The sequence below is a fragment of the Brachionichthys hirsutus genome, chromosome 2 (assembly GCF_040956055.1).
Source record: "Brachionichthys hirsutus isolate HB-005 chromosome 2, CSIRO-AGI_Bhir_v1, whole genome shotgun sequence".
Classification (NCBI taxonomy): Eukaryota; Metazoa; Chordata; class Actinopteri; order Lophiiformes; family Brachionichthyidae; genus Brachionichthys; species Brachionichthys hirsutus.
The window spans coordinates 713894-737013 of NC_090898.1; the positions used below are offsets into that span (position 1 = coordinate 713894).

Consider the following 23120-nt stretch of genomic DNA (forward strand, 5'->3'; position numbering starts at 1 on the left):
TTGTTCTCTGATTGACTTTTTTGATCACCTTAGTTGCCATACTATCGCCAGACAGGTATTTGTCAAGAACACAGCCCAAATAGGTAATCTCTCCTTTGCTGGAGATTACTGTATTATCGACTGTGACCTTGAAATCATCAACATTTATCTCACTTAGAGAGTGTTTAGACCCAAAAAGAATCGATTCGGTTTTACCAAGATGTAGTGACAGTTTGTTATCGGTAAGCCAAGTACGGATACTCTCTGACTCTCGTTCATCTCGTTCAGAATAAAGACTTTCGGGGAAAATGCCATTCACATGAAATGAAACTGAACGTTTTCGGTATTGGTCTTCCAATTCGGTAGGTGGCGCTGCAGTGAAATAGTCTAATCGTCGTTGACCTGCGGCCTCCGACGCTGCAGCCTCGGCACGTCGTAAAATAGCTGTTCTGTCTCTTTAAGGTGCGCGGTGACGTCATGACAGGGCTACAAACGCTACGTATTAATGAGCGACCGTCCGCCTCTCCAACAGACTGAAACGTGACTTTCTAGTTCAAAACGAAGACAAAACGTTAATTCGTATATTTGTGATCGTTAACGTCGACTCTTGCGCAACAACCCGTTTCGAGTCCGACCACGGGGGGGCGTCCCCGAGCCCGACAGGAAGCGCCGTCACGCCTGCTAGGCTAACGTTCCTCCACTCATTATTAACCCAGCAGAAACTAAAATGGCCACAGACGAGCTCACGTCCAAGCTCAGCCGGCGGCTGCAGATCGAAGAAGGAGCCTCGGATCCCGTTGCTGTCGACCCCCCCAGAGAGCAGAACGGCTCGGAGGAGAAGCCGAGCGCGGCCCGGGCGGGCCCGGAGCTCGGCGCGAAGCTGCTCCGGCGAGAGGAGCTGAACGACGGGCAGGGAGGCCGCGGTCAGCCCAGCATGATGGTGTTCAACCCCAACACCGAGTTCAAGGAGTTCTCCAGGGCCCAGATCAAGGACATGAGCAACATGTTTAAGACGTGAGTGGGGGGGGGGGGGGGGGGTGCAGAACCGGGGTCGGGGTTTCTGGAGGGTGCGGAACCAGGTTCGGGGTTTCTGGAGGGTGCGGAACCGGGTTCGGGGTTTCTGGAGGATGCGGAACCGGGTTCGGGGTTTCTGGAGGATGCGGAACCGGGTTCGGGGTGCATGCATGTGCCCACCTGCAGGAAACTTCAAAGCAATGAATCCAAGAGGCGGGGCTTCCTTTCCTGTACATTGTGCAGGAATGCGTCTGAGTCTGATCTCGTCTCGTGTTTCATTCCTTTCCCTTTGGGTGGAGTAGAACAGGACTGCGTGTCCCCCTTTGGGGGGAGTAGAACGGGACTGTGTCCCCCTTTGGGGGGAGTAGAACAGGACTGCGTGTCCCCCTTTGGGGGGAGTAGAGCGGGACTGTGTCCCCCCCTTTGGGGGGAGTAGAACGGGACTGCGTCCCCCCCTTTGGGGGGAGTAGAACGGGACTGTGTCCCCCTTTGGGGGGAGTAGAACAGGACTGCGTGTCCCCCTTTGGGGGGAGTAGAGCGGGACTGTGTCCCCCTTTGGGTGGAGTAGAGCGGGACTGTGTCCCCCCCTTTGGGGGGAGTAGAACGGGACTGCGTGTCCCCCTTTGGGTGGAGTAGAACAGGACTGTGTCCCCCTTTGGGTGGAGTAGAACAGGACTGTGTCCCCCCCTTTGGGTGGAGTAGAACGGGACTGTGTCCCCCTTTGGGTGGAGTAGAACAGGACTGCGTGTCCCCCTTTGGGTGGAGTAGAACGGGACTGCGTCCTGGGATCTGGAGCTGAGCTGGGTTTCTTCTCCGTGCTGTCCAGGTATGACACTGGGAGGGACAACTACATCGACCTGATGGAGCTGAAGCTGATGATGGAGAAGCTCGGCGCGCCGCAGACTCACCTTGGCTTGAAGACCATGATCAAGGAGGTGGACGAGGACTTGGACAACAAGCTCAGCTTCAGAGAGGTGACGCCGGGGCGCCGGTTTGCAGCTGCCGCGCGAGACGCTTCTGTCCGCGTCACCGTCCTTCCTGTCCTCCTCAGTTCCTGCTCATCTTCAGGAAGGCGGCAGCGGGCGAGCTGGCCGAGGACAGCGGCCTCAGCGTCCTCGCCCGTCTCTCTGAGATTGACGTGTCCACGGAGGGCGTGAAAGGAGCCAAGTCCTTCTTCGAAGCCAAAGTACGTTGACTTTCTAAACGGTTGTACGTCTAGAAACCAGCTCTGGTGTAATGAGTTCTGGCAGTCCGACACTAGATGGCGGTATTGCTCCAAACTTTGTCTCCACCCGTCCAATAAAAGTCAACCTTTTCTCAGGTGAGACGCACCTGAGGACCGATATTTAGGAGGCGTAACCGTAACGACCCCGTGTCCTCTGACGTGTCCCGCTCTCGCTGGACTAACCGGTCGGTCGTCTCTTCCTGTCGGCCTCAGGCCAACGCCATCACCGAATCCAACCGCTTCGAGGCCGAGATCCGCGAGGAGCAGGAGGCGAAGAGGAGGCAGGCGGAGGAGCAGCAGCAGCGGCGCAGCGCCTTCAGGGACCTGAAGTCGGCCTTCCAGTGACCGTCAGGCCGTCTGTCCCTCTGTCCACCCGTCTGTCCCTCTGTCCACCCGTCTGTCCGTCTGTCCGTCAGGCCGTCTGTCCATCCGTCTGTCTGTCAGGCCGTCTGGCCGTCCGGCTGTCCCTCTGGCCGTCTGTCCCTCTGTCCTTAGATGTCATTCCGTGCCCGTCTCGCACGCTGGTCACCGTCTTCCCCCGAAGCACCGATCAGTGATCGATCAGTGATCGATCACTGATCGATCTGTTTCTTGGTCTAAATGTTGAGCATCAAAATAAAGATGGAGTTTAACTCGAGTGCAGCTTAAAGCGACAAATCGGTCGCTGTCATCCACCCAATCAATACCTGAGACCCCCCCCCCCCCCCCCCCCCCGTTTTTACTCGTTCTCCCCCCAAAGCAGCGCCTTCAGAGTTTGATTTAGGAACGTCTTTCTTCAGAGTCAGACGTTCCAGTCAGTGCTGCCTGTCTGGAACCGGATCAGACGACTGGCTCTGGTCCTGTCCTCTTTCCATTTCCTGTCTTCGCAGTGTAGCCAGATTGTATCAAAGAATTGAACATTAGCCCCGCCTCCCACACGCACCTTGTCCTACCAGTGTCTCCGCTGCTTGCCCACTTTGGGAACGATTTCTCTTTGATTGCGAGACGCTAACTGGCCCCCGGGGGCCCCGGCGTCATGACCGCTGCACCTTGAACTGGAGGTGATCTTTCCAAGAACAAAAGCCCCCCCGCCATTCGGCCAGCCGGTCGGACCGTTATCAGACCGTTAGCGTGACGCCCTGCCGGTCAGACCGTTAGCGTGACGCCCAGCCGGTCAGACCGTTAGCGTGACGCCCAGCCGGTCGGACCGTTAGCGTGACGCCCTGCCGGTCGGACCGTTAGCGTGACGCCCTGCGGGTCAGACCGTTAGCGTGACGCCCTGCAGGTCAGACCGTTATCAGACCGTTAGCGTGACGCCCAGCCGGTCAGACCGTTAGCGTGACGCCCGGCCGGTCGGACCGTTAGCGTGACGCCCTGCAGGTCAGACCGTTAGCGTGACGCCCTGCAGGTCAGACCGTTAGCGTGACGCCCGGCCGGTCAGACCGTTATCAGACCGTTAGCGTGACGCCCTGCAGGTCAGACCGTTAGCGTGACGCCCTGCAGGTCAGACCGTTAGCGTGACGCCCTGCCGGTCGGACCGTTAGCGTGACGCCCTGCAGGTCAGACCGTTAGCGTGACGCCCAGCCGGTCGGACCGTTAGCGTGACGCCCTGCAGGGCAGACCGTTAGCGTGACGCCCTGCAGGGCAGACCGTTAGCGTGACGCCCTGCCGGTCGGACCGTTAGCGTGACGCCCTGCAGGTCAGACCGTTAGCGTGACGCCCTGCAGGTCAGACCGTTAGCGTGACGCTCTGCAGGTCAGACCGTTAGCGTGACGCCCTGCAGGTCAGACCGTTAGCGTGACGCTCTGCAGGTCAGACCGTTAGCGTGACGCTCTGCAGGTCAGACCGTTAGCGTGACGCCCTGCCGGTCGGACCGTTAGCGTGACGCTCTGCAGGTCAGACCGTTATCAGACCGTTAGCGTGACGCCCTGCCGGTCAGACCGTTAGCGTGACGCTCTGCCGGTCAGACCGTTAGCGTGACGCCCTGCCGGTCGGACCGTTAGCGTGACGCCCTGCCGGTCAGACCGTTATCAGACCGTTAGCGTGACGCCGCTGAGCCAGAGGACATCCGGCCGGGATGCAGCAAAGAACAAAGTCGCCTTCTTGTTGGGGGAACACCTGAAATAGGGCGTGTTCATGTGGAGTGTGTTCTAATTTAGGGATCATAATCGTGTTGTTGTTTGTGTTGAGCTCTATTTTCAGTCGATTTAAACTGATTCAAACTGATTTATTTTAATGGAGGCTTCGTTCGTTCTCGTCACGGCACACGATGTAGTTATTTTTCTGAATTTTGCAGGCGTGTGGTTTAAGAGCGTGAAGCTGTTGATGCTGTTGATTATATGCCCCCCCCCCCCCCCCCCCCCCCCCCCCGTGCCTGCACCAGTTCTTTGTCGGTGAACAATTATGAATTGGGTCTTTTGACAAAGCAATCATCTATTTTTTCTAGTGCGTATTATATATAATGTATAAAGATATATTACTCAGTATTACTGGAGGGGAGGCGGAGCGTCCTCCCCGTCGCCTTCGCGTCTCATTCCATGAACCGGGTTCTTCCTCAGCAGGACGGCTGCTGCCGATCCGCCCTGATCGGAGGACGGTTGTCTCCGTCGAATCAGAATCAAGAATCAAACATTGAATGGAAACGTTATTGCCAATGATCATGACAAAATATACTTCTGTAGAAACCTGTTGTTCAGCGTCGTTATTTGTTTACATCTATTTGTACAGTATTTTGTCATGTATTTATTTTAAACGGTTCACACGGATCATTCATTTGGATCTATTTAAATGCCCCCCCAGGGAATATATACATACCGTATATAAGTATTCAGGGCTCGGTTTAATTGATCCCAAACGGCTTTATGATAATTATAGAGCTGATTTCAATGCGTTGTCTTGAGAGGACACGTTTGATATCCTCCTGGGACCCAGCGCTGGGTTAGCCGTTAGCATGTCCTCTGGAATGGGTAAATGTCCTGCGGAGGACATGCTAACTGGCTAGCTCTCAGGAGGATACGAGTGTCGTCCTGTTACCGTCAGATCGATACATTTACAGATTACGTGTTCTATGTCTGTCTCTCGGCTGGCCTGGGAACGCCTCGGATCCCCCTGGAAGAGCTTCCCTGCTTGGGCTGCTGCCCCCGCGACCCGGCCCCGGATAAGCTGATGGAGATGATGATGATGATGGTGATGATGATATTGCTATGTCATACCTGTCAACTAATACGGTTTCGGGCTGCTGAGCTTTACGGCGTACTGCAGAAATTAGTACGGGGAAATCTGTAAATACGGGAAGACGTTAAATAAAGCAGCGGTTCTGGGAGTGCCGTGAAAGGAAGCGTTATCTATCGGATCTATCGCAGTCAGCAGACGAACTTCTCACTTCACACTCCCGATGTGGCGGCAACACGTGCGCCGAAGCGTTTCTACTGCGATTCTACGCGGCTGGATTCTCACTGCGTGGTGCAGGCGAGTGGGGGAGACGGCCGATGGAGCGACTGGCCTCCACCGCCTCTGATGTCTGGGTGGGACTCGTGGTTGTGGCGTAGAAGAATGAGGAGGACTCTGGAGTCCTTCATCACGACGCCATGTCTCGGGTCACTCACGCAGGAAACCATTTTCCTCATTTTCCTTTTCAATTTGAGATGAGAAGATGGTTAACGACGAATAAAGACTTTTAATTTGAAGGAATCAGATTCAGCTGTGCATTGTGATTTCTGTTGTACGAGACTTGTCTTAAAGGTCTGAGAAAGCCTTCATTGTTAGGAGCACTGCTCTGTTAGCTGATTGATTGATTGATTGATTGATTGATTGATTGATTGTTAGGTAGATAACGGGTCGCTCCTCCTCGCTACCTTGGCCGTGTTTCGTTCTGTGGTACAGTCAGGAATAGAGGCTCTTTGGCCCTTTCATCTTGGTTTATGCCCGTATCCCCCCCCCCCCCTTCATTGTGTTATGCTGCACACACAAATCCGCCCTGGATTACATAAATCTCACCTGCATGCATTTAATCTTTGCACACTGATGTAACCGTGCCCAATGCTGCTTTGATTAATGACATTGTTTATATAAAATAAAAGACAACTCTGCTTGACTCAGATCTTTATTGAACCAACGACACTAGAAGAAGAACGTCTTTCTTTTCTTGCTCTCCCTGCCTGGTGTGAAAATAGACAAGTTTGTCCTTAAATCAGTAAAATAAACTGCACTGTGTTCTGCGCGTCAATTAATTTGGAAAAAAAACAGAATTAAAGCAAATCTATCTAAAAATAAATTGTCAGAAAATATGTATATTAATAAAATAAAAATGTCACATTCGATCTCCACGTTCAAGAAATGTTTTAAAATACAATTTATATCCGTTTCCGTGTGATTCACTGAGAATGCTACATATGAATGATGCTCGTATCTGTTTATCTCGTAGTTTCTGTACACGGATCACACAACTGTATCATATACTGCAACGTGCCATGCAGTAACTGTCTCATTATGACGGTGAAAGAAAGTAAACCAAACGAAGCGAAGCTAAAACGTGAATGAACATTTATTTTATGCGATATCCTCCTGAGACCCAGCCAGTTAGCTGGGTTATACATAGTATATATATGGTTGCCTTTGGTTTGATGTGTTTTGAGTTTATTTGTGCTAATATTTTGGATTTAATGCTGAAGTGTGTGGTGACGTCACAGCGGAAGTCTAACGGGACGTGTCCGTCTACTAACCAGTCCGACGCGGCTTCGTTTAAAGATTTGCCCCGGTGTTTTATCCCTGCTTTGTTTTAAACATTCCCGTATTGACATATTTTCGCCGAACTAAGTTCCTCCGGACGCCTTATTGCTCAAAATCCGATTTTCCCGTACGAAAACACGGCGAAGCCGTAGAAGTTAACATGGACGGCGGAACACAAATGCTTGGACGAATTCCTAGTCGGAGGTTTTTCTGGGTGACAACAACCGGAAGTCGACACATTATTTTAGTGAGTGAAGACGGTGCAAGTCGGTGCTGTAATTGTTTCGTGAACAAATATGTGTTCGTCTGGCTCTTTGGGGGATCCCGTCGGGGATCCCGTCGGGGGCGGGCTGCTGGATGTCTGCCCGCAGCCCGGGCTGAAGCTCCACCGGATCGGTAAGCAAGAGCCAAACGGAACATTTCACCGTCATTGAATCCGGATGTTATCAGACGGTAACTCATTCCGGAGCAGCACCAAATGTCCATAAAACACCAAAACGTATAAAAACTAGCACGACCAGAAAAACGAGCCCGTTATGCCACTGTGGATGATATTATTTAGAATTAAAAAAAAGTATTCAGTATTACAGAGAGAAACTCTAAACAGTGGAGGTTTTTTTTTTTCTTTATTGCACCTAATTTGCAGAAGTCGCAGAATTTTATATGCTTTCAGTATTTTATATTGTTTTCAGAGTCAGAATCAGTTTATTGTCGGTGAGGGTTCACAGACTAGGAATGTTTCTCTGTGAAGTCGTGCTACATGTAACAGTAATGACTAATTCAGAAAACATACAAGTACAGACACATCACAAAACAGCAGCATCGGGAGTGGATACACAGATGTATACTAGCAGCAGTAAAACTAGTGTAATCACGCAGTGCAAATGGAACAGTGCAAGTTATCGGTTATGAATGTTCAAGAGTCCGGGACAGAAAGTTCAGTGTTCATGAGTGTAACAGCCAAGGGGAAGAAGCTGTTCTTGTGGCGGGAGGTTCTGGTCCGGATGGACCGGACCCTCCTGCCTGAGGGGAGAGGGTCAAAGAATCCGTGTCCAGGGTGGGAAGGGTCGGCTGTGATCCGACCTGCACGCCTCCGAGTCCTGGAGACATGCAGGTCCTGGAGCGATGGCAGCTTGCAGCCGATCACCTTCTCCGCAGCACGTACAATGCGCTGCACTCTGCGTCTGTCCCTGGTGGTGGCGCCAGCGTACCACACGGTGATGGAGGAGGTGAGGACGGACTCCACGATGGAGGTGTAGAACTGCACCAACATCTGGGTCGGTCTTTTTTCCGTTAAAAGTCCTTCGTACATAAATCATCTACATTTATCAATACCAATAAAATAAAAATAAATTACTCCACAGATGCAAAATAACAATAAATTACAAAGACACATAATATGTACAACGTAGGTGGACAAAAAGGGGGGGGGGGGTTGATCCGGAGAGAGTCGTGATGACTATCTCCGTTTCTGTCCCCCTGAAAGGTGTATTTTTGGGGCCGTTTTGAAGGAGGCCAAAGAGGTGCATGTTTTGAGGGCAGGAGTCAAACAGTTCCACCCTTGGGGGGCAGTATTGTAAAAAGATGATTTACCCATGTTAGTCCTATAGGAGGGTGTAATCAGGTTGTTGTTTGAGCTCCCTCTAGTGTTGTGGCTGTGGGTGTCACTAAATCTGTGGAGGTGTTTATTCAGGTATGCAGGGATTGAGGGGACTGAGGGCAGAGCTGCATTGACTATTTTAAATGCCAATCCCATTTTGAGTTGTTGAACCCTGTCTTCTACCCTGAGCCATTTTAGGCTAGCAAAATGTCCAGGAAGAAGGTGGGTCATGGGCCCCAGATTGAGGAGTAGCCCAATCAGTTTGTTTTGGGAGGTTTGGAGCCTGGTTTTCAGGGACATTTTGATGTTTGAATACCAGGAGGTGTTAGCATAGTCAAAGAGGGGCTGAACGAGGGCTCCAGCAAATATACAAAAAGTCAAATTAAATGAGTGAAACGGAAGATTCGCGATCAATTAGTCCATATTTTATCAAAGGGTAAAGGGTCATGTTGTCATTTATCTACGTTTGCATCGTCTCAGCATCGTCATCCTCCTTTTGTTGTCCCTCCAGATCGCCCACAGCCTCGTGTCCGTAAGACGGGGTCCAGCATGGACCAAGAGGACCCAGAGCTTCTCCGCCTGAAAGAGGAACCGGAGGAACTCCACATCAGTCAGGAGGGAGAGCCGCTTGGACTGAAGCAGGAGACCGATGTCGTCATGTTGACTCCTACTCATGAGGAAAATGACCAGCGTGACGGTCAGGCTCTCTCCGTGAAAGCTGAAGATGGTGCAGCTCCGACAGAGTCTGTTGTCAGCATGCCGGTTATAAGCTCTGTGGTAGGAGCAGCAGACGTTGACCTGCTGATCTCTAACAGCTCTCACCTGTCTGTCAGCCATGATGAAACAGGTGAGACGAGCAGAAACGATGTTAGGATTGAGCCCCAGTTCCAAACCCAGAGAACAAATAACACCAGTGAGAAGCCACATGCTTGCACAGTTTGTAAAAAGCGTTACACAACATGTGGGAGCTTGAAAGTCCACATGAGGATCCACACAGGAGAGAAACCTTACGTTTGTGGAACATGTGAAATAGCTTTTTCAGAGAATAGCACATTGACAAGACACCTAAGAATCCACACAGGAGAGAAGCCCTACGTTTGTAAAAGATGTGGGAAACATTTCAGACAGAAATTTCATTTAGAAACACACATGAAAATCCACATTATTAAAACATGTGGAAAAGCTTTGGTAGAAAATTGCACTTTGAAAATCCACAAAGGAGAGAAGCCTTTCATTTGTAAAATATGTGGAAAAGCTTTTGCACAAAATTGCAATTTGACAATCCACACGAGGATCCACACTGGTGAGAAGCCTTTCGTTTGTGAAACGTGTGGGAAAGCTTTTGCAGAAAATAGCAATTTGAAAATCCACACGAGGATCCACACTGGTGAGAAGCCTTACATCTGTGAAACGTGTGCAAGAGCTTTTTCCAATCATAGCACATTGAGGAGACACCTGGTAATCCACACAAGGGAGAAGCCTTACGTCTGTGAAACAGAATATTAACTTGACAGTCCACATGAGAATCCAGGGCCTGAAACGCTTACAGATGTAAAACGCGTGAAGAACATTTCAGGTAAACTGCAGTTTTGAAAAGCCACGTGAAACGTGTCCCCCCCGGTGAGAAGAAAACAATGTTCAGGATATGAACCGGCACTCTTTGGGGACTTTCGTTCGATATAACGCACCGAGCGGCTCCTTCTGAAGAAGGCTTGAGACAGAGTTGTTGGAAATCGAGTTTTGTCTTGTCTTTGCTTTTGGCTCAGTCTTCAGCACATCATCGTCGTCATCAGACACAAATGGTCCTCACTTGCCGACGTGTTCATTTCACGGTGTGTTTAGAGAACGAGAAATTCTGTTACGATGAGCAGAAGGAACTGGCAGCGGAGTTACGAGTATGTACTGTACATATGTACAGTATAAATGTCCTGTATGTATACAAATATAAACATGTTTTCTATTCATCAATTCATTTTCATGTCCGCTTTATCCGGCTTCCGGGTCACGGGGGTCGATGGAGCCTCTCCCAGCTTTTCTATGGGCGAGAGGCGGGATATAAACCGGAAGCGTCGCTGAATTGTTGTCCAAGTTATCAATGAACGGGGTTTCTGTTAACGAGATTGTTTAGGGACGGGGTCTGACTAACTGTTATTGCGTTAAAATTCTGTTTCAAGTTCTACATTTTTTTTACTCTTTCTATGTAGTACAAAGGTTCATAAAAACAATGCTAATAATAGCTTGTGGTGAAACGGGACACGTGACCCTTCACAGGCTGGTCTTTGTCGAGCTTTTCGCATAGTGGGCTCGGGGGCAGCCTTTTAGGTTCCTCGATCGGCCATCACATTCAGCTGTAGTCATGTCTCATATTAAGTCCCCCCCCCCCCCACGGACCCCTTTCAGTTTGTATAGCAGGCCAAACGTTCAACAGAAGCTGCTGCTCTCCACCCAGCCCCCACTCACCTTGAAAAGCAGACTTTATGCGTGAGAATGCTTTTCGTTGACTTTAACTCGGCGTTCAACACTTTCATCCCACAACTCGTCTGTAAACTGGGCCAGCGGGGGCTCAGCACCACCCTCTGCAGTTGGATACTGGACTTCCTCTGTGAGAGGCCACAAGCAGTACGTGTCGGTCACGCTCACCACAGGGGTCCCACAAGGCTGTGTGCTCAGCCCCCTGCTCTTCACCCTGCTGACCGACCTACAGCGACACCACATGCTGAAGTTTGCAGACGACACTACTCTGGTGGGTCCCATCCCCAACGACGACGAGACTACTTTGACTTTGAAAGAACCTGAATAATAAACATGATGTAATGTAAATAAGGTAGATCCGTTGTTTTTTTAATCTAGATTCTAGAACATGCATGTCGAGTTCTGAGATGGACAACCAAAAAATTAAATATTTTAGAGGCAGACATTCAAGTCAAACAACAAAGCAAGTAAGACTAACTTCATTTCAAATGTTTCGGGAACTGTCATCTGTCACTAAATGCGGTTTCATTTATTGATAATTTTAGAAATACTGTTTTGAATATGTACCTGTCTCTTCTGGACACAAGATCTAACTGGGATGGAAGTCGAGCTTGTAGGAGTAGGGATGCTGGCACAAACACTCGAAGCCTGCTCCGTGTTGCTCGGTCCACTTCCACCGTGGGTACCGACTCAAGGTTCAAGGTTACTTTATTTGTACCCGTAAGTAGACTTGATTTGCTGTGAGATCAGATAAAACATCCTATTTCCATTCAAACCGGCAAACATACATATAAAACTTATACAACCGGTAAAAGTGCTCAAAGAACATTTCATCATGCCTCAGTAATCAGGATACAGGTATCATAAAACGTTTGAAAACCACAATAATAAGAAAAATAACAACACAACATTTATGACTCAAAACTGAAAGTGTCAGACTTGCGACTTGACTTGGGAGTTGTCAGTCTCGACTTTATTTATAGTTTATTTATTTCAGGCAATGACAAAATAAGCAAACAAGACTAGAAAGACAATCAGAGATTGCAGACCCCGCCTCCAATAGACTATTGGATCTTGTGAGACAGTAAACAGGGCTTCCGGATCAGAGGGGCCAAACCTGCTCTAGCTTGCTGCTCCGGAACGTACTACAAGACTCCTTCTGGACTCTTCTTCCCATCATGCCATTCGTGTCCCTCCCTCTTAAAGTGGCAGTTTACAGCACAGGCACAATTCCAGATGTAAAAATAATTCTAGAATCTGGATCCAGATCCGGATCAACGCCATTCTCGGGGAGGACCGAGCCACGGACAGAACCTTGCTTGTGTAAGAATTTCAAGTCGAGTGGGTTCCTAGTTTTTGAGTTATGCGCTCGGACAGACAAACAGACAAACGGACCCAATTGCAATACCCTCGCCTCCCCTTCGGCGAGGGTAACAAGCAATATGGACTTGAGGGCGAAGACTTGAGATGTACTTGGGACTTGCAAAACAATGACTTCCTCCCAGCTCTGATACTGGGTGTGTCTTCTGGAAGGAAAGGAGATAAGGAGACCTAGAGGTGGAACCAGGAAGTGCAGAAGTGTAGACAGGAAAAGAGGTTAGCTAAGAAGAAGTAGGACATTGAGGGGACAGGAGAGAGTGGACAGGAGTCCAGGGAGACGAGACGCAAGGCAAAGGTCAAACAGAGGACATATGATGACCTGTATGCCAGGTTAGATAGTAAAGAGGGACAGAAGGATCGGTCCTGGCTGGACAGACAGAGAGACAGAGACAGGAAGGATGTTCAGCATGTTAGAGTGATGAAGAGTAGAGACAGGAAGGATGTTCAGCATGTTAGTGATGAAGAGTAGAGACAGGAAGGATGTTCAGCATGTTAGAGTGATGAAGAGTAGAGATGAAGGTGTTGACAGAGGCCAGTAGTGTGTAGGAAGGTGTAAGAAGTATTTAGAGGAATTAATGAATGAGGAAATAGATAGAGAACAAAGGGGAGTAGAGGAACCTGTTGTGGACCAGGAAGTGATGAAGATTAGCACGTGTGAAGTTAGACAGGCAGCAAATACGGTTGCCAGGTCATGGGCCCCCAATGGCATAAAACACCCGGAGCATTTTACAAGCGTTTCATTCCGTTGTTCTGAACTGATCCGGAGACTTTACGGATCCCCAGCGACTTTGTGTTTGTTAAAAACGACTAGCGTTGTGTAACATTTATGATGTAGGCCAGAACAAAATGAGCTTCCCCTCCTTGAATGAGCAGCAGCCGCCACTCCAAACCAAACAAGAAAACGACAATCGGAGATTGCAGACCCCGCCTCCAAAAGACTATTGGATCTTGTGAGACAGTAAACAGGGCTTCCGGATCAGAGGGGCCAAACCTGCTCTAGCTTGCTGCTCCGGAACGTACTACAAGACTCCTTCTGGACTCTTTTTCCCATTATGCCATTCGTGTCCCTCCCTCTTAAAGTGGCAGTTTACAGCACAGGCACAATTCCAGATGTAAAAATAATTCTAGAATCTGGATCCAGATCCGGATCAACGCCATTCTCGGGGAGGACCGAGCCACGGACAGAACCTTGCTTGTGTAAGAATTTCAAGTCGATTGGGTTACTAGTTTTTGAGTTATGCGCTCGGACAGACAAACAAACAGACAGACAAACAAACGCACCCAATTGCAATACCCTCGCCTCCTCTTCGGCGAGGGTAACAAACATGGGAGAGGGCTGGACTTCCCCTTCTACTTTGTCCAATCGACGAGCGTCCCTTTCAGCAACGTGATGCTCCGAAAGTTCGTTTCGCGAAGAAATCACAGTGTGAACGCAGACCTTTCAGCTAATTATAAATTCAGGAATTTGCACCCAAAGGAACCGAGTCCTCTTGGCGCAGTGTGAAAGCACCCTAAGACTCCTCGTGTGAAGAACGAGTGAAGCATTGGATTCCTCTAGTTTTAGCTAACTTGCTCCCACCCGCAGAGGGGGGGGGGGGGGGGGGCATCCTATCATCAGAATCAGAATACTTTCATAATCCCAGAGGGAAATTAGATTTAAGAAAGAATAGGAAGGAAATATTACTTACAATAACTTAAAAATAAAGAGTTGTGTTGGAGCTCCTGTTGCAGGCTGATAGTGTGCACATATCTATATAAGCTGAATGCAGCTATGAAGCGTAGCGTCACGAGTTAGAACACATGAGAGGCAGGATGGAAGATGCCTCAAGCACTTTCTTTGGCGTCAACAATTTTGTTGAAGGTTCTGGTTGTCTCTTCGTTCTCTACGTCCTTTTCTCTCATGGAACTCTATCAGACAAAAGGAGAAAGACACAGTGCTGTTTGGTCATCAATGATTATGATCGTTAAGCACCTAAAGGAGGTGGCATAGCCAAAGTAGCAGTTAGCACTTTAAGTTGTACAGATATAAAGACATTTATTATTAGGCCTTTGAAATACTTAACGTGATGGACTAAAAACAAAGTAACAGGAAGTATTTGAAGTAGAACGTTTATACCTGGTTGCAGACGACTTTTCCATAACGCACAAAAGTGGCAAAGTGCTCGCAGTTGAGATTTAAAAGATGGTATGGAAGCTCCTCGCCAAGAAGGGCATCGCGCCGCCGCCTCATGTCTTCAGGCGCCGATGGCTGGAAGGCATGGCGGTTGTTACTGATCATGATGTGGGCTCCTTTGGGGACGTTCACTTCACCAATAGGTACTCGCCGAATTTTGATTTGTCCGAGGAGAAGGTCCCCACAGAGAGGGAGCCATGTTTGCAGGCGATTACGTATGTTGGTCTTGAGTGTCCCCTCGTCTAAAGAACAGGAACATGCAGTCTCATAAATACTTTAATGAAGCACAACACATAAACAGTGTCAGGTTTCTGCCTCTGAGGAATACTTACAGTACATCTCTGAAGAAGCACCATGACACAACAGGCCCGTCAGTCCAAACAGCGTTTACAGGGACAACATTTATTTTTATTTTTAAATTGTGATCGGATGCTCTGTGTTCTTGGACCCTAAAAATATTGATCCGATTAGGACTTGCGTGTTCATGCATCACACTTTCGTTCAGAATAAATTACTTTGGCATGCACGATTTTACCAAATATACCGGAAATAGTAGTAGAAGAAGAAGCCGTAGCGACTTCCGTTGTAAACAAAACATGGCTCCGCCCTTTTCTCCTCTTCCGGTCTTTGAGGAGAGCAGACGTTTTTCCTCTCTGGCTCTGTCCCTGCTTCTCATTGAAAAAATCCCTGCGCATTCCCAGTGTAGCGTTCCCAGTGTAACGTTCCCAGTACAGCATTCCCAGTGTAGCGTTCCCAGTGTAATGTTCCCAGTACAGCGTACCCAGTACAGCATTCCCAGTGCAGCGTTCCCAGTACAGTGTTCCTAGTACAGCATTCCCAGTGTAACGTTCCCAGTACAGTGTTCCCAGTACAGCGTTCCCAGTACAGCATTCCCAGTGTAGCGTTCCCAGTGTAGCGTTCCCAGTGTAGCATTCCCAGTACAGCGTTCCTAGTACAGCGTTCCCAGTACAGCATTCCCAGTACAGCATTCCCAGTGTAGCGTTCCCAGTGTAGCGTTCCCAGTACAGCATTCCCAGTGTAGCGTTCCCAGTGTAGCATTCCTAGTACAGTGTTCCCAGTACAGCGTTCCCAGTCCACCATTCCCAGTACAGCATTCCCACTGTAGCGTTCCCAGTGTAGCATTCCCAGTACAGCGTTCCCAGTGTAGCGTTCCCAGTATAGCGTTCCCAGTACAGTGTTCCCAGTGTAGCATTCCCAGTACAGCATTCCCAGTGTAGGGTTCCCAGTGTAGTGTTCCCAGTACAGCATTCCTAGTGTAGCGTTCCCACTGTAGCGTTCCCAGTACAGTGTTACCAGTACAGCTTTCCCAGTACAGCATTCCCAGTATAGCATTCCCAGTACAGCATTCCCAGTGTAGCGTTCCCAGTGTAGCGTTCCCAGTACAGCGTTCCCAGTACACCATTCCCAGTACAGCATTCCCAGTGTAGCATTCCCACTGTAGCGTTCCCAGTGTAGCGTTCCCAGTGTAACATTCCCAGTACAGCATTCCCAGTGTAATGTTCCCAGTACAGCGTACCCAGTACAGCATTCCCAGTGCAGCGTTCCGTGTAGCGTTCCCAGTCCAGTGTTCCTAGTACAGCATTCCCAGTGTAACATTCCCAGTACAGTGTTCCCAGTACAGCGTTCCCAGTACAGCATTCCCAGTGTAGCGTTCCCAGTACAGCGTTCCTAGTACAGCATTCCCAGTACAGCGTTCCCAGTGTCGCGTTCCCAGTGTAGCGTTCCCAGTGTAGCGTTCCCAGTACAGCATTCCCAGTGTAGCGTTCCCAGTGTAACGTTCCCAGTACAGCATTCCCAGTGTAGCGTTCCCAGTGTAACGTTCCCAGTACAGTGTTCCTAGTACAGCGTTCCAAGTACATCATTCCCAGTGTAGCGTTCCCACTGTAGCATTCCCAGTGTAGCGTTCCCAGTGTAGCTTTCCCAGTGTAGCATTCCCAGTACAGCTTTCCCAGTGTAGCGTTCCCGCTGTAGCGTTCCCAGTACAGCGTTCCCAGTACAGCTTTCCCAGTACAGCATTTCCAGTACAGCATTCCCAGTGTAGCGTTCCCAGTGTAGCGTTCCCAGTACAGCGTTCCCAGTACACCATTCCCAGTACAGCATTCCCAGTGTAGCGTTCCCACTGTAGCGTTCCCAGTACAGCGTTCCCAGTGTAGCGTTCCCAGTGTAGCGTTCCCAGTACAGCATTCCCAGTACAGTGCTCCTAGTACAGCGTTCCCAGTACAGCATTCCCAGTGTAGCATTCCCACTGTAGCATTCCCAGTGTAGCCTTCCCAGTACAGCGTTCCCAGTACAGCATTCCCAGTACAGCTTTCCCAGTGTAGCGTTCCCAGTACAGCGTTCCCACTTTAGCGTTCCCAGTGTAGCGTTCCCACTGTAGCGTTCCCAGTACAGCATTCCCAGTGTAGCGTTCCCAGTACAGCGTTCCTGGTACAGCGTTCCCAGTACAGCATTCCCAGTACAGCGTTCCCAGTGTAGCGTTCCCAGTGTAGCGTTCCCAGTACAGCGTTCCCAGTACAGCGTTCCCAGTACAGCGTTCCCAGTGTAGCGTTCCCAGTACAGCATTCCCAGTACAGCGTTCCCAGTGTAGCGTTCCCAGTGCAGCACTAACATTATTTTGTGTGTTTTCCCCGTTTGCGGTTTTAGTTTCCTCCTTTAATATCTCCGGCAACGTGTTTGTCTCAGATATTGATCAGTTCTGTCTTTCGCTTGCTCTGCTTCAACTAGCTTCCGGGAATAGCATTAGCATGTTTAGCTGACGTAGCGCAGTAAGGACGGCTTGTACCGAAACATCGGAATAAGTGTTTTCATGCGCCCTGATCGGATCATCAATTGGCATAAACCACTCCTCTCAATCGGGATAGAATCTTGATCGGGTCAGAATAATCCGGTTTGGGTGTGTACATGAAGCATTTTTATTCCGATCAGGCTTTTAATCAGATTCAATGTGTTCATGTAAACGCAGCCAGTCGCTGGGTACGTTTCCAAATGCTTTTAATATTAATAAAATAATTAAAATCTAGAACTATATTTGGCTGTCTTTGGTACATTTATCCGTCTGTCTAACTGACCGTTCCTCCATAATAAGATATTTACTTTATTGCACAAAATTGATTTTGTTAATTTGTAGTGATAATTTTTGTTTGATTTTTACATTTATTCATTTTTGTGTTACAAAGTTAACAAAACTGAAAATTAGCAAGTGAGAAGCAGGGAACATCGTCATCATACCCCTTTTTTTTAAAACTGATCACATGACATTGACGACTGATGAGTTCACTAATAGCAACGTCGTGAGTCACTGGTCGGTGCGCTATCAGCGAGGAAGACGCGGCTTATTGCTCACAACGCACGCCTCACAGTTCCTGTTGTGATCTGGCGCTATATCAATAAAGGTGCATTGAATAGTTGAACCAGAGTTTCTTAATCTCTGACCCAAGAGAAAAGAGTTACAATATAATTTGATTTTATTGATCGAGTTTTGGTGGATTTTATTTTCACGTGTTTTTCTAGTTCTGGTTGGATTACCTTGATCTCACATGGAGGTCAAACTGATTTAGCCTCAACCGATTTGATTGGTTCATTCAAGTCAGGAGTTATTTTCAGGTCTTAATTCTTCCACTAAATAACCCCTCATCCTCCAGGCCAAGCTGCACAGAGGGCATTTTATTAGAATACAAAAACCTCAGTCCGCACCATGAAGGTTTATGGATCTGCAGGAGGACATATAGGATTAAACTCCATCTGCATCAAAACCCAACCTGAAATCCTGCAGGAGAACATCTTGTTCCTTCAGCACGCCATCGTTACGTTATAACATCGTTATAACAAGGCTGTTTTGGTTTGGTAAAGCTTTCTGCATCATATGTCAGCTGTTTTTTGTAACCCTCCTCCAACTCTGTAATGTGCTAGATGTTATCCTCACCTGCAATAGCAAAATGGAATACATGTCCATCTTCATCATAAACTGCCCAGTGCGAATATCCGATGGGATAGGCGAATTCAATCAAATCTCCAAATTTGGCAGTCGACACTCTTTCTTCCATCTGCAATCACAGCAACACACATAACAGCAGGTAAGAAACAAAAGGACGCGTTCCAGACGCGTCTCCACCCGGCGCCACGCCCTGCAACACCTGAAAGCAGGTTGAGCTGCATTGCTGTGAGCGCAGTGCAGAGCGGCAACAGCTGCACTGCTGTAGTGATATCAGACGCACCTCTGATCACTCTGAAGCACTAACGCTTGAAGCTAACACTTGTTCCTACAGTGACTGCCCACATGAATAATTAATACATATATTATAAACTCCTCCAGACAAAAGCGTCGATTGAAATTCACCACAACCCAAAATAGTGTAGAAATGGCGTCTAATTCATTCCTCCGAGACAGGGTTATTATAGTTAACGAAAACTAACGAAAAAACGAAAACTAGAATTGAAAAAACATTTTCGTTAACTAGAACTAAATAAAAACTAGAATTAAAAGAGAAAACGAAAACTAACTAAAACGGTATTGTCCGTTCACAAAACTAACTAAAACGAATAAAAATTAAAGACACTAATCCCTTCGTTTTTGTTTTTATCGATTTTGAAATTGATTTATTTTGCTCGAGGAGTTACGTGAGCTGGCGGCTCCGTCCGGCTGTTCCCGTCACTGCTCGTTGAGAATCGGGTTGGTGACGTCACTACCGACGGAAGCCGGCAGGAAGCGCCGAGCGCTGCAGCCCCGTGTGGGATGTGTTTATTACGACGGAGAGAAACAAGAAAGCTAACTGCGAGGCTAGCAGTTAGCACCGCGAAGGAGACGACAATAAGGGACTGCTTTTAACCTGCACCGACTGGAGCCCCCACACACTGGGGGGGGGGGCATGGCTCGCTGCATTAATGAGACATGAGAAGAAGACGAGCTGCTTGGAGACAGAGGCCAAGCCCAAAGTGAGGAGCCCCCTGATGGAGCCCCCTGATGGAGCCCCCCTCAGCCAGGAGGACCTGGAGATGGTCTGGATGAACCGTGGATCGGATTAGAGACGGACGACGAGGACACTGAACACGTTGGTGAGTGGTTCTAGTCCCAAATACATTAGTCTTGTTGACATTTTATGCTGATATAAAATGTAACAATCAGTGTTGTAAACTTTAATTGATATTAAAACCCCATAAAGTCCAAAAAGGAGAGGAAATAAATTAGTTGCTCTCTTTTACTCATTCTGATCCAAAACCCTAAAATGCAAATCACATTATAAATATACAATATTTAATGGGTTATCCTGGGGAAACTAATTTAGGGTACTAACAGTGTAAGAAATTAAACATCATGAAACAAGTAACGTTATTATCCCTGCTGTAAAAACAAGGGTTATTACAGACAGTCCTAATTAATACATAATTATTTAACTGTACTATTCTTTGTGTGTTTTACATTTGTTTGTTCTTTTTGCTCAGAGCTTGACCTGCCAGATGGAGAAAACAACGAGTTCCAGAGGATCCATGTCTGGCTCTCACCCTCCAGCTCACCCTGAACGCTGCCTGAAGAACCCAAATACTGACTCTCTGATATCAAGATCCAGAAAGCTCGTCCACGCTGAGAGGAAATCATCAGCGGCAAATAAAGTATTAATCACAAAGTGTGGCTGAACTCTGGTCTGAGATTGTAGCACGTTAGCAGCTATGCTGCGGACTGTTACGGTTGGTTGTTTAAAATTACTGAATAAATGTTTTATATGTTATCTTTTGTTGAGTTGTATTATTTTATTATATTTTAATCCTGCATCTGACAAATAACTCAAAGTATCAAAAACTAAAACTAATAAAAACTAAATTAAACTAATAAAAACAAAACTAAAACTAATAAAAACTAACAAATCCACTCTAAAAACTAACTAAAACTAACTGAATTAGAGAAAACAAATTCAAAACTAACTAAAACTAAACTATAATTAAAAATCCAAAACTATTATAACCCTGCTCCGAGAGACCATCGCATTATTCACATTAGCATGTTCAGTCGTTAGTTCATGGTTCACTTTACTAAGTCGATTGATTAACTCTGCAGGTGAAGCAGCTTCCACGCTCTAAAATACAAAACTGTCCCGCTGGGAGGTCATTAAGAGTCTCTGAGCGGCTGCTTCTTTCCTGATCCTGGTAATCCATAGCCGTCTCTTGCAAGCGCGTGTGAGAGCTGTGTCGTTACTCAACCTTTACAGGGGGGGGGGGGGTGAGAATGTGGTTTGGGAGAGCCGTGAGTTATGAATCGAGACAGTCTGATTGGCTAGAACTGGGGTAGGCAACCTTTTTCATGATGCGTGCCACTTTAAAATAGACTCAAGCCCAGAGTGCCATTACTTATTTAATAAAACAGTACCGGTCTGCGAGGCTTTTATTACTGGGCCCCACAGAAAGAATAATTAATTCATATAATTTCTAAATATTAGTCTAAAAGGTGTTTTACGGATTTTTGTTCACGTGATACGTTACTGAAACTAACAGCGGTAAACTACCGAAAATGAGTACAAAACAAACGTCTGTTAGAGCTTCTATGCAAGGGGGGAAGGCCAACTGAGGAGGAGGAAGAAGAGCCGACAACTTCCAAGAAAAAGAAAGCTTTTAGAGGAGATGAAGAAGTGATGGGCAAGTTTGGTGTTCAGGACAGGAACCTGGAAGGACAGATGGTGGTGGACTTTGGTGTTCAGGACAGGAACCTGGAAGGACAGATGGTGGTGGACTTTGGTGTTCAGGACAGGAACCTGGAAGGACAGATGGTGGTGGACTTTGGTGTTCAGGACAGGAACCTGGAAGGACAGGTGGTGGACTTTGGTGTTCAGGACAGGAACCTGTAAGGACAGATGGTGGTGGACTTTGGTGTTCAGGACAGGAACCTGGAAGGACAGATGGTGGTGGACTTTGGTGTTCAGGACAGAAACCTGGAAGGACAAGTGGTGGACTTTGGTGTTCAGGACAGGAACCTGGAAGGACAGATGGTGGTGGACTTTGGTGTTCAGGACAGGAACCTAGAAGGACAGATGGTGGTGGACTTTGGTGTTCAGGACAGGAACCTAGAAGGACAGATGGTGGTGGACTTTGGTGTTCAGGACAGGAACCTGTAAGGACAGATGGTGGTGGACTTTGGTGTTCAGGACAGGAACCTAGAAGGACAGATGGTGGTGGACTTTGGTGTTCAGGACAGGAACCTGGAAGGACAGGTGGTGGACTTTGGTGTTCAGGACTCCAGAAGGACAGATGGTGGTGGACTTTGGTGTTCAGGACAGGAACCTGGAAGGACAGATGGTGGTGGACTTTGGTGTTCAGGACAGGAACCTGGAAGGACAGATGGTGGTGGACTTTGGTGTTCAGGACAGGAACCTGTAAGGACAGATGGTGGTGGACTTTGGTGTTCAGGACAGGAACCTGGAAGGACAGATGGTGGTGGACTTTGGTGTTCAGGACAGGAACCTAGAAGGACAGATGGTGGTGGACTTTGGTGTTCAGGACAGGAACCTAGAAGGACAGATGGTGGTGGACTTTGGTGTTCAGGACAGGAACCTGGAAGGACAGATGGTGGTGGACTTTGGTGTTCAGGACAGGACCCTGGAAGGACAGGTGGTGGACTTTGGTGTTCAGGACAGGAACCTGGAAGGACAGATGGTGGTGGACTTTGGTGTTCAGGACAGGAACCTAGAAGGACAGATGGTGGTGGACTTTGGTGTTCAGGACAGGAACCTAGAAGGACAGATGGTGGTGGACTTTGGTGTTCAGGACAGGAACCTAGAAGGACAGATGGTGGTGGACTTTGGTGTTCAGGACAGGAACCTGTAAGGACAGATGGTGGTGGACTTTGGTGTTCAGGACAGGAACCTAGAAGGACAGATGGTGGTGGACTTTGGTGTTCAGGACAGGAACCTGTAAGGACAGATGGTGGTGGATTTTGGTGTTCAGGACAGGAACCTAGAAGGACAGATGGTGGTGGACTTTGGTGTTCAGGACAGGAACCTGGAAGGACAGATGGTGGTGGACTTTGGTGTTCAGGACAGGACTCCAGAAGGACAGATGGTGGTGGACTTTGGTGTTCAGGACAGGAACGTAGAAGGACAGATGGTGGTGGACTTTGGTGTTCAGGACAGGAACCTGGAAGGACAGATGGTGGTGGACTTTGGTGTTCAGGACAGGAACCTGGAAGGACAGATGGTGGTGGACTTTGGTGTTCAGGACAGTAAGCTAGAAGGACAGATGGTGGTGGACTTTGGTGTTCAGGACAGGAACCTAGAAGGACAGATGGTGGCGGACTTTGGTGTTCAGGACAGGAACCTGGAAGGACAGATGGTGGTGGACTTTGGTGTTTAGGACAGGAACCTAGAAGGACAGATGGTGGTGGACTTTACCAAGAGGACGGAAATGGCAGTTGTTAACACTTATTTCCTGAAGAGACTAGAACTTAGGGTGACCTACAAGAGTGCAGGGAGGAGCACCAGGTGGACATCTTGTGTAGACGGAGCAGTTTAGAGGAGGTTGGTGACCTTAAGGTCGTGGTAGGAGAGAGTGTAGCCAGCCAGCATAGG

At 48.2% G+C, this 23120-nt stretch overlaps 2 protein-coding genes across 2 annotated transcripts; one reads left to right on the plus strand and one right to left on the minus strand.

Annotated features, from left to right (window-relative positions):
* The first annotated feature begins 546 nt into the window (after positions 1 to 546).
* On the plus strand, positions 547 to 2909 carry efhd2 (EF-hand domain family, member D2). The gene is made up of 4 exons (XM_068750259.1): positions 547 to 993; positions 1820 to 1967; positions 2045 to 2179; positions 2432 to 2909. The coding sequence occupies exons 1-4, from the start codon at positions 707 to 709 to the stop codon at positions 2561 to 2563; spliced, it is 702 nt and encodes a 233-aa protein (XP_068606360.1). The 5' UTR covers positions 547 to 706; the 3' UTR covers positions 2564 to 2909.
* An 11177-nt stretch (positions 2910 to 14086) lies between these two features.
* LOC137909538 (phospholipase A and acyltransferase 2-like) lies at positions 14087 to 18614 on the minus strand. Its single transcript, XM_068754007.1, has 3 exons — positions 18494 to 18614; positions 14494 to 14792; positions 14087 to 14285 (listed from the first exon to the last, which is right to left on the minus strand). Exons 1-3 carry the CDS (start codon positions 18612 to 18614, stop codon positions 14202 to 14204), a joined length of 504 nt encoding a protein of 167 aa, XP_068610108.1. The 3' UTR covers positions 14087 to 14201.
* Positions 18615 to 23120: the final 4506 nt, after the last annotated feature.

Coding starts and splice junctions, on each gene's coding strand:
- efhd2 (XM_068750259.1), top strand. CDS start 707: ATGGCCACAGACGAGCTCACGTCCAAGCTCAGCCGGCGGCTGCAGATC. Junction 994..1,819: donor ATGAGCAACATGTTTAAGAC/GTGAGTGGGGGG, acceptor CGTGCTGTCCAG/GTATGACACTGGGAGGGACA. Junction 2,180..2,431: donor AGTCCTTCTTCGAAGCCAAA/GTACGTTGACTT, acceptor TGTCGGCCTCAG/GCCAACGCCATCACCGAATC.
- LOC137909538 (XM_068754007.1), bottom strand. CDS start 18,614: ATGGAAGAAAGAGTGTCGACTGCCAAATTTGGAGATTTGATTGAATTC. Junction 14,793..18,493: donor ATTCCATTTTGCTATTGCAG/GTGAGGATAACA, acceptor CCTGTTCTTTAG/ACGAGGGGACACTCAAGACC. Junction 14,286..14,493: donor GAAAAGTCGTCTGCAACCAG/GTATAAACGTTC, acceptor TTTGTCTGATAG/AGTTCCATGAGAGAAAAGGA.